The sequence below is a fragment of the Oncorhynchus clarkii genome, chromosome 7, assembly GCF_045791955.1.
Source record: "Oncorhynchus clarkii lewisi isolate Uvic-CL-2024 chromosome 7, UVic_Ocla_1.0, whole genome shotgun sequence".
Lineage (NCBI taxonomy): Eukaryota > Metazoa > Chordata > Actinopteri > Salmoniformes > Salmonidae > Oncorhynchus > Oncorhynchus clarkii.
This window is the reverse complement of record NC_092153.1, coordinates 16,783,667-16,794,645: the sequence shown is the minus strand read 5'-3', so window position 1 is coordinate 16,794,645 and position 10,979 is coordinate 16,783,667. Positions and strand designations below refer to the sequence as shown.

The 10,979-nt window shown below is 40.2% G+C and overlaps 1 protein-coding gene across 1 annotated transcript; it reads right to left on the bottom strand.

The window, feature by feature from the left end:
* Positions 1–8,184: 8,184 nt before the first annotated feature.
* Positions 8,185–10,252, bottom strand: LOC139414121 (helix-loop-helix protein 2-like). The gene is made up of 2 exons (XM_071162002.1): positions 9,691–10,252; positions 8,185–8,939 (listed from the first exon to the last, which is right to left on the bottom strand). Exon 2 carries the CDS (start codon positions 8,909–8,911, stop codon positions 8,528–8,530), a length of 384 nt encoding a protein of 127 aa, XP_071018103.1. The 5' UTR covers positions 8,912–8,939; positions 9,691–10,252; the 3' UTR covers positions 8,185–8,527.
* Between the last annotated feature and the right edge of the window lie 727 nt (positions 10,253–10,979).

Genomic DNA, 10,979 nt, shown 5'->3' with positions numbered 1-10,979 from the left:
AAATGAAGACGAAGTGAAAAGAAATGCAGCTTATGAGACCACACACACACACACACACACACAAACGAACACACATCAACAAGGATGTTATTTGGGCTGACTTGGATTCTCCCCCCCAAAAAATGTACCTAAATGAGAGATTCTCACTGCAATTTCATTCAGTGTGTGTGACAAATTATTTCTATTTGCTTATTTTGAATTTAGTTTGCCTGCTCTACCATCAAAATGTGACAAATGGTTGTGCTCCTTTTTTATTGGTCTGGGCATGTGTGCAGGCAAGAGCAAGAACAATTCTATTGAGATACATCTATGAGTTCTTTTCAATTTTTCTATCCTCCATGTCATTTTACATTGAACATTGAACATTTCTATTTCGAAGGCCTCAAATGCACCATCAGGACTGAAAATGCATTATTTGTGGTCAGAAATAATCAAAGTATTGTTTACCATTTTAAAGCTGGAAGCATCAAAGACACAACAATTGGAAAACAAATCGTAAACAAATTCAAAGCTCATGAATATGGCATATTAACGTGCCAGATTGGGACGTGTAGTTTTGTATAATGAATGCATTGCACACACACCTTATGACATGTCCACTGTACAGATGGTAGGAGCGTGAGTCTGAATGAGAGCGGGACCATCCAGGGCTGCTGACGCATTGTGAGGGCCTTCAATACCCAGAGTTAATGAGAACAGACTGACTCGCCCCCCCCCCCCCTCCCCGTTTCCATTCATCTCTTCCCGTGTCTCTCCTCCTCCTCTCCTCTTCACCTCTCTGCCCGTTTCCATCTGTTTGGAGACAAAGGGCCACGAGCCAGCTCGAGCCCTGGGACCCTGCTGGTGAAGTGCGCAGGGATAATGCGTCCCATCCCGTGGGTCGCATTTCAACACATGGACCTGCCTTTGTCCTGCTGTGTGCTGCTCGCTGCTTCAAGGACCCACACACACTTCACAACACACACCTCCGATGGGGTGGACGAGAAGAGGAGAGGAGGAAGCAGGAGTGGAGGAGAGGATGGGGGGGTGCCTTGAACATTGATAATTGTTATAATATCCAGACTGGAGAGAAAAAAGGTAAAGGATAAAAAAAACAGAGGTACAAAACCCTCAAATGCTGTTCCTCTATTCCTCACACAGGGAACATATGGCTGTTTGTTGTCATATTTTTTGTCCCTAGCAAATTCACACAAAGCTATCAAGCCCCTTAGAATGAAAGAATGTGTGTGTCTCCTACTCCAGGCTTTAAAGGAGTCTACCTGAATGATGAACGGGAGGGAACGGCCAAATGTTGATAATGGTCATAGTCATCCCAGGCCGTCTGCACACTTCCTGACATATGGTCACTTGTAGGCCTCCGCCATGACATAATCCACGGTGAAAAGGGGGAAGCAATAGGGCTCTTTCTCACACACAAACACATATGCACCGGTCACACTCGCAGTCTGTTCACTGCCCACAGCGGTTTGGGCCGTGGCTGTCTGTCTGCCTGTCTGTTGGGTTCTCCCCTCTCATGAGTTTGTAAAGAATAAATTGAAGGGGGCCGATGGCGGTGCAACAGAACCTTTTGGGATGGGGAAGGGAACACAAATGGTCTTACAGTTTATGGCAAGTACAGATGGACTTTCTACTTAATAAGCTTGAACAGGAATCTGAGGCTAAGGTTGGCCAGAATGATGCTGGTTGGTTTACTATCTGAGGAGAAGAGAATATATTCACTATGTGAAATATCTCTGTTGGGAGACTATGGCAGGCAATCTAAAACATGTATAGTATGAAATACTCTCCATTGTACAGGGCCATGCCAAATTGAACACAGTATGTTGAATTACACATCCCATTTTGAGAATGTTAATGTTGTTAAAGAAACAACAAGAGGGATTCATTCAAGTAACAGTTAAACAGTCTACCAGCATTTCATTTAATTAGTAATTCCAAGGCTAGTTTATTTGAGGTCAAATGTAGGAGAAAGCAATTCGAGAAATGATAAAGGGCCAATGTATAAGAAGCTTTGACTGACTGACAGACAGACGTATTGTATTCGAAGGACATCTTTCTGCATGTGTAGAGCCTTTCTGATTACAAGACTAGGAGAGACCTTGGACATGACAAAAAAAAACATTTCCCTCACTTCTCCTCAGATAAAGAGATTTGAAGCAAAGTCCCCCTCCCTTATTTCAGCAGCCACCTGAGGATAGTGAGAAGGAGGAGGAACTCTGTAAAAGATGCAATAAATGTGAACAATATGTGGGACGATAGCGTCCCACCTTGCCTACAGCCAGTGAAATTGCAGGGCGTCAAATTCAAAACAACAGAAATCCCATAATTAAAATTCCTCAAACATACAAGTATTGTACACCATTTTAAAGATAAACTTGTTGTAAATCCAGCCACAGTGTCCGATTTCAAAAAGGCTTTACGACGAAAGCACACCAAACGGTTATGTTAGGTCAGTACCTAGTCACAGAAAAACACAGCCATTTTTTCCAGCCAAAGAGAGGAGTCACAAAAAGCAGAAATAGAGATAAAATTAATCACTAACCTTTGATGATCTCCATCAGATGACACTCATACAATACATGTATGTTTTGTTCGATAAAGTTCATATTTATATCCAAAAATCTCAGTTTACATTGGTTCAGTAATGTTTTGCTTCCAAAACACAACATGTTGCAGAGAGCCACATCAATTTACAGAAATACTCATCATAAATGTTGATGGAAATACAAGTGTTATGCATGAAACTTTAGATAAACTTCTCCTTAATGCAACAGCTGTGTCAGATTTCAAAAAAGCTTTTTGAGAAAGCACACCATGCAATAATCTGAGTACAGCGCTCAGACAACAAAACAAGCCATACAGATATCCGCCATGTTGTGGAGTCAACAGAAGTCAGAAATAGCCGTATAAATATTCACTTACCTTTGATGATCTTTATCAGAATGCACTCCCAGGAATCCCAGTTCCACAATAAATGTTTGATTTGTTCGATAAAGTCCATAATTTATGTCCAAATACCTCCTTTTTGTTCGCTCGTTTAGTACACAATCCAAACTCACGAGGCGCGGGCAAGTCCAGGCAAAAGTTCAGATGAAAAGTCATATTACAGTTCGTAGAAACATATCAAACGAAGTATAGAATTAATCTTTAGGATGTGTTTATCATAAATCTTCAATAATGTTACAACCTGAGAATTAATTCCTTTGTTTGTAGAAATCCTATGGAATGCAGGTCGCTCTCATGTGAGCGTGCGTGATCAGCTCATGGCACTCTGGCAGACCTCTGACTCATTCAGCTCTCATTCCCCCCTCCTTCACAGTAGAAGCATCAAACAAGGTTCTAAAGACTGTTGACATCTAGTGGAAGCATTAGGATGTGCAATATGACCCCATAGACACTGTATATTCGATAGGCAATGACTTGGAAAAACTACAAACCTCAGATTTCCCACTTCCTGGTTGGATTTTGTCTCAGGTTTTTGCCTGCCATATGAGTTCTGTTATACTCACAGACATCATTCAAACAGTTTTAGAAACTTCAGAGTGTTTTCTATCCAAATCTACTAATAATATGCATATATTAGCAACTGGGTCTGAGTAGCAGGCAGTTTACTCTGGGCATCTTATTCATCCAAGCTACTCAATACAGCCCCCCAGTCCCAAAGAAGCTAAGGTAATCTTGCTGCATGTGTAGAGCCTTTCTGATTACAAGACTAGGAGAGACCTTGGACATGACAAAAAAAACATTTCCATCACTTCTCCTCAGATAAGGAGATTCGAAGCAAGGACCCCCTCCCTTATTACAGCAGCCACCTGAGGATAGTGAGAAGGAGGAGGAACTCTGTAAAATATGCAATAAATGTGAACACATAAATCAGAACATGACCCAATCAAAGAAGAGGATGTGAGGCATGATGGGAAGGGACCAAGCAAGCTGTTTTATTTCTGTGTCTCAAATCAAATCAAATTGTATTGGTCACATACACATGGTTAGCAGATGTTAATGTGAGTGTAGTGAAATGCTTGTGCTTCTAGTTCCGCCCGTGCAGTAATATCTAACAAGTAATCTAACGATTTCACAACAACTACCTTATACACACACAAGTGTAAAGGAATGAATAAGAATATGTACATATACATTTATGGATGAGTGATGGCCAAATGGCATAGGCAAGATGCAGTATATGGTATAGAGTACAGTATTTACATATGAGATGAGTAATGTAGGGCATGTAAACATTATATAAAGTGGCATTGTTTAAAGTGACTAGTGATACATTTATTACATCCCATTTTTTATTATTAAAGTGGCTAGAGATTTCAGTCAGTATGTTAGTGATGGCTGTTTAACAGTCTGATGGCCTTGAGATAGAAGCTGTTTTTCAGTCTCTTCGTCCCAGCTTTGATGCACCTGTACTGACCTCGCCTTCTGGATGATAGTGGGGTGAACAGGCAGTGGCTCGGGTGGTTGTTGTCCTTGATGATCTTTTTGGCCTTCCTGTGACATCAGGTGGTGTAGGTGTCCTGGAGGGCAGGTAGTTTGCCCCTCGTGATAAGTTGTGCAGACCTCACTACCCTCTGGAGAGCTTTGCAGTTGTGGGCGGAGCAGTTGCCATACCAGGCGGTGATACAGCCCGACAGGATGCTCTCGATTGTGCATCTGTAAAAGTTTGTGAGTGTTTTTGGTGACAAGCCAAATTTCTTCAGCCTCCTGAGGTTGAAGAGGCGCTGTTGCGCCTTCTTCACCACGCTGTCTGTGTAGGTGGACCATTTCAGTTTGTCTGTGATGTGTACGCCGAGGAACTTAAAACTTCCCACCCTCTCCACTACTGTCCCGTCGATGTGGATAGGGGGGGTGCTCCCTCTGCTGTTTCCTGAAGTCCACGATCATCTCCTTTGTTTTGTTGATGTTGAGTGTAAGGTTCTTTTCCTGAAACCACACTCCGAGGGCCCTCACCTCCGCCCTGTAGGCCGTCTCGTCGTTGTAGGTAATCAAGCCTACCACTGTAGTGTAATCTGCAAACTTGACGATTGAGTTGAGGAGAGAGGACGTTAGGGGGTATGGAATTGAGATCTTCCCTTTGACATTTCCCTTGGTTCCATAGATGCCCTGAGAGAGAGAGAGAAATCATAGGGTTGATGGGTCATCAGTACACGTGACACACCTGCTCTAAACCAATTTGAAGATGCCTCCAACCATTCATGAATGAGCCTATGCTGGTTATAGATGAGTCTGCCATGGTGGCGTTGGAGCCATTTTGGCCTTCTTATGTGCTCATTTCATGTGTTGTGTATATGTTGTCTGTCTAGGGATGTTTTCACTTGTTTTGTACACTAGGGAAATTCTCACATTGTGGTTATGGTCACATGGTACAAAGGTAACCAGGAAGTGTTAACACAAGTGAGAGGAGAAAGGATAAGGTTCTTACCATCTCACAGGAAAATGCTTATGGAATACACCTCATATGTATTGGAACTCTGTAAAAGATGCAGTAAATGTGAACAATAAATCAGAACATTATCCAATCAAAGATCTAGGCCTGGAAATCCATTTCTATGTGGATGCATCATGAACTGTTTTCAGCCTGTGCAAGTAGCATTTTCTATAAGGAATCGCCTCTAGGCTTACAATAGGTCTCTAAAACCCAAGGGGAGTATACCAATGAGTTCTCATTTGAATGTATGGGCCACAGCTGGATAAATGAACAACAATCCTGACGCTCTGTTTTAACGTTATTAAGAAACAGTAATAATCCTCGCTTGCAATACATAACTTTCACATCAGGGATAAATAATATTTCAAATACGCAGTTTAGAAAGTTGCATAGCCCCCAGCCAAGGTAGGAAACTTCCTCCCCATTTATGCTCCATTGCAGACATTTGAAGCAGACAATTGGAGGGGAGGAAGTGTGGTCTACGTTGGCCTGATCGGATGCAACTTTCCTAAACTGCATACCGTAAGTGTATATTTTGTATTTGAAAATTATTTCTCTCTTATATAAAAGTGCTGTTCCAAATGTTTCCTGAAACTGTACAGCGTGCCAGCGGTATTCGCGTTTAGACAGAGCATTTGAGAAGCGTCTGGGCGTCTGGACATGTTCCTTACAAGGCTGAAGAGGACGTCCAGTGGTTGAATGTATTGTAATAGAATTGGAGTAATGAATAAGGGATAGGCCAACATTTAATTTCTCTGCTTTAGTTTATTGTGAATGAATAACCTTCTGAAGGCAGAAAACATCTCTAATCTTAAAGGTGTTCATATTGCAAGTAAATCATATAGCATCAAAATTATGTAAGATGCCCACTGACTTGCACAAAGTTCTCCGTTCGTTTTCCCCTCGTCATGGTTAATAATATTGGCCAAAGAGATCCCCCCCGCTCACCTCAACGAATTATTCTCGTGCAAATCGCCTAAGGTTTGTTGACATACATATTTAATGTTCATATCACATATATTTATTTATTTACTTTGGTATATTCATTTAATCGTTTGTTTATTAAATATTATTCTATTTAAAAAAAACACCATGTGCAAATGTTGCGCCTGATCTAACCTTGGCCTACATTATTAGACCACAATCCTTAGCAGAATTGATGGCAATACATCTTGGATCTTTGCTCATATTTGGCAATATTACATGGATGTGCTTGCCCGCTCATAAATTTCCATCTCTCCTCCATCCCCTCTCCCTCTCTGTTTCCCACGGGAGGTGCCAGACGGCCAGTAATTTGGTTGTCTTGGCTCGTCTGGAGTAACACCTGCCCCCTCTCTGGGGAGAGCGCCTTTCAGCCAGGAGCTAGCGAGGAGCAGCACAGAATACATGCACAGGAGATAAAAAAAAATCACATATAGGCTATATACTCTCTTTGCTTGCTTGACCAGTGCCTAAATATTGTGTGTGTGTGTGTGTGTGTGTGTGTGTGTGTGTGTGTGTGTGTGTGTGTGTGTGTGTGTGTGTGTGTGTGTGTGTGTGTGTGTGTGTGTGTGTGTGTGTGTAAACAGTTTCAAAGCAGCTGTATATCATTCGAATTTGGGGGGGAAATGAAAGATATAGAGGCCTGTCAATCAAGACCATTTCGGAAGTGTAATAGGCTAGGCTACCGTCGTGCTTTTCCTCCAGGACGACAGCTGCTGTTTAAATATTGAAATCATTTTTACCAAGGCCATTGCACTGTTCATTTCATTCATATTACTCCAATCATTATGCAAGGGATTTTACCCCCTGAGCGACTGGCAGACTAATTTCAACATTGTGTGACTATTTTTGGAAAGGAGATTCCCAAGTAATTATTCCCAGTTTTAGTCTCAATAAAATTACAATTAAAACAGAAAAGCCTCAATAGCATGTATTTCTTTCCTTTTTTTTAATAAAAAAACACCACCGGAAAATATTAAAAATGCGTTCATTAAAAACCAGCTGTCACAATAACTCTACTACAAAATATCTGCATAAAGCAACAAGTACACAACCCTGAAGAGACAAAAAATCTTTGGATAGAAGATATGTTTTTCTTCGCTATAAAATTACTTATTGTGTTTTTTGAGATACAAAGCAGAGACAGATATATAAATAAATACCTCTAGCTTTTAAGGAAATAAAAACATTTAATAGAAATCAGACTATTTTGAAATGATTTTTTGGTCACAGCAAAAGAGGTTTGCCTCTAAATTGTAAAGTGATATCAACACAAACGATGTCATTCATTTAGAATTTTGCTTTTTATATCCGGTTAGTCGAATTAAACTTGTGTGGATGTTTTTCTTTAGTAGGCTTCAGTCTATTGTTAAGTTATGATTAACTTCCTTCCCCTTCACACTTAAGGGAACTAAACGAAGTTTTGACGTTTATGAGTTTACTTAACCCAACATGATTAAGTGCTTATCGTTGCCTGATAGACAATAGACATGAATAAAAGTATATTACACTTAACGTACTAATTCAATAAAAAACAACGTATTATACAAAAACAGAAAGTGCCATTTGAAGAGCAACAACATCATTTTCGAATTTCAACATCACAGCCTAAAATATACATGTATACAATGATACAAACAATGGACATTTACATAAAAGACGTTAGTCTATTATAAACATAAATAAATAAGATCACTTTAATATTAACACATTTAAATAAATTATTCCATAAACTTAAATAACAATGATAAAGGTCACAATTGTACGCGTCATAAGTGGCACTAATGCATTTGAACTTGTTCTCCTTTATGGAAACATCAACTATGCTATGTCTATAAAGCAGCTATATCATTCCGTTTACATCCGTTCTTTCGTTCATCTGGGTTACCCAGCCTCACCAAACGCAATATCAAACAGGCATTTTCTTCAAAATCATGGATAAGTAGGCTGTAGGCTGCAGACTCCTTCTCTCCCCCCTTTTTTTTGTACTTTCTGGCAACTTTCATGTATCCCCGATTTCATAAGTGACATGATGTCACCCATATTTCTTTCTGGTCCCTCCATTCTCCTTGTCCAATTCTCCCATTTGAAAATGTATCTCACTCATTTCAACTAAACATCCAGAACGTGATTGAGATAGGAGATATAGCATATTGCAAGTCTAAGGATCTCGATCTTGGAGAGTTTCTTGTCAGGGGGAAGGGTTGGCAGCAACTTTCTCAGTTCAGCGAAGGCCACATTGAACGCTTCCACGCGGATCCTCTCGCGCGTGGCGTGGGCCGAGCGGTACTTGGCCGTCGCACGTCTCCTCCGTCTCTTCTCCTCCCTGCTGAGGGTCGGTTGGGCCAGCGACCTCGTCTTCCCCTCCCCCTCCATCGTTTCGTCGGACAGGCACCCGACCTTGAGGTCATTGAGCACCGACTCTGCGTCGGATTGTCCCCATCCGAGGTCGGAATCAGCTTGGTCTGGACTCAGCATCATTTTCAGTCTTTTCATATGTTTTTCAGTTCGTATCCAAAAAGAGCTGGAGAGAGAGATATTTTTGATTCATTTAGTATAATGCTGTGAACACAATAATACTTTTTCGTTACCATTGGGAGTAGTTTTTGCATGGCTGTGTTGCTATGACCTGTCACAGGGGGTAGATGATAGGCATACCATAATCATAAAATAGATCATTTGAGATCAAGTGCCGAATATTTAGAAATGTGATAGTCTTAATGGAAATTGCAAAAGCAACAGACAGTGATGGAAATATTGTAAATTGTAATAGGTTTTTGTACTTCTATTTTCTCCAATGCATAATTTATTCTCCAATGATTTTTGTTATAGAGCATTAAATATTAAATCTAGGCCATTTTCTTTTCACTTATGTGTCAGTTCTTATGATTTATTTTGCAGCAAACATAGCATTTTTCAGAATATTAAAGCAAATTAGGATAAATATTGAGAGAAACCATGCTATTCAAATTAACATATTCCATATTCCAAGTCGTCCATCTGTCACAGTGAGATGAACACATCTGCTTGGCTTCGAGCAGTATGACTTGACAGGATGGAACAACAACGAAATAAGGCAAAAATTGTTGACATCTGCTGGACATTGGATTCGACCACACAAAATGTTGTTGTATCAACAATGCAATGGATAAATACGAGTTGTGTACTTTGTTGTAAATGTGTAATACAGACCTAATAAAGAAACGGTCAATACCTCATATGTATTTTTTTTATTTGTAATTTTTCATAGGCCTACTCGTTAATTGGACACTTACCTTGACAAACAGTTGAGAGACACAACTGTCTGATGATTCCTGATAGCTGTTGGAGTAAACTCCAACTCCAAATTAACTCTGTGCTTCCCTTAGTTTTTTCTCACAAACCATTTTATTTAGTCCAATTCATGACAGGAATTATAGGCTACTGTTGACAGCCTTAAGAAACGAATTGCTGTTTACTTTTGGAGATTTTGAACAGTCGAATCAAACAAAATGCCGTTTTATCTCAGAACCATCTAATTTCAAGTTGTGGTATATCAATTCGTTGGGAAGATGATAGTATAGTTGATAGTATAGTTAACGACTATGTGATAAATATTTCTGAAGATAAAAATCTTGTGCCTTGTGAACACCCAGCTGGGAAACAATAGATTGTTGTGTCGATAAGATCTCGCTGAAAGTGCAGATATTTGTCCGTTCTTCTGGATGGAGATGACCGTGATAAGAAAGGCCCTTGTGCACCGTGTGCCAACAGTCAGTGCATTGAAAAGCCGAAAGATAATCCCGTCCTTTCCACTTCTGTGTGTTCCGAACGTTATCGGGTCCAGCAGGCGGCTTCTATGAGAGATAAGATCCAAACCATCCCAACTAATAAAGGCTTACTTGAGAAACGGAGGGATGGAATATATTTGAGGAATGGTATTGTCTAACACCGCCCACTCCCTCTCACCTCCCTCTCTCTACTCACGCCCCTCAGCCCTCCAGTAGTCCCTCTGGGGATAGTGGGCACAGAGGAACCAGAGATGAGTACAATAATGGATAATAGGGACTTTAAACATTTAGATTTTTTTTCTCCAGATTAATTCCAATTCTGATCTGTACAATAAAAATCGGAATATTTTTTAATTAAATGTTAAGCAAATCAAATAAATAAAATGTATTTTATTGAAACAACCAGTAAGGTTGGTTCATATTATAAAAGGTGATTTATTAGGCCAGTCATGTCACTTCGAGATTGGAACAAATTATTAGGCTATTAGGCCTTAAATAATTATAATACATTGAGATTGAAACAGGTTATGAAAACGTGACGTTCAGAGCAAGAGGTTCTACATTTAGAAGTTTAACATGAATTCATCAAATCAAATAAATACACTGCATTTTGCTGATTTGTTTCCATTTGGTCCATATTCCCAACTCGGTTCTTATTTCGACAACTCAAGTCCGATTTCTCAGCACAAGTCCGATTTCTCTCCTCTATTCCAGTCATAGACATAGAACCCAGATTGTAACATCGCCCCTCTGGTGTCGGCAGATGGAACGGTCTACAGTTTCCCTTCAACATC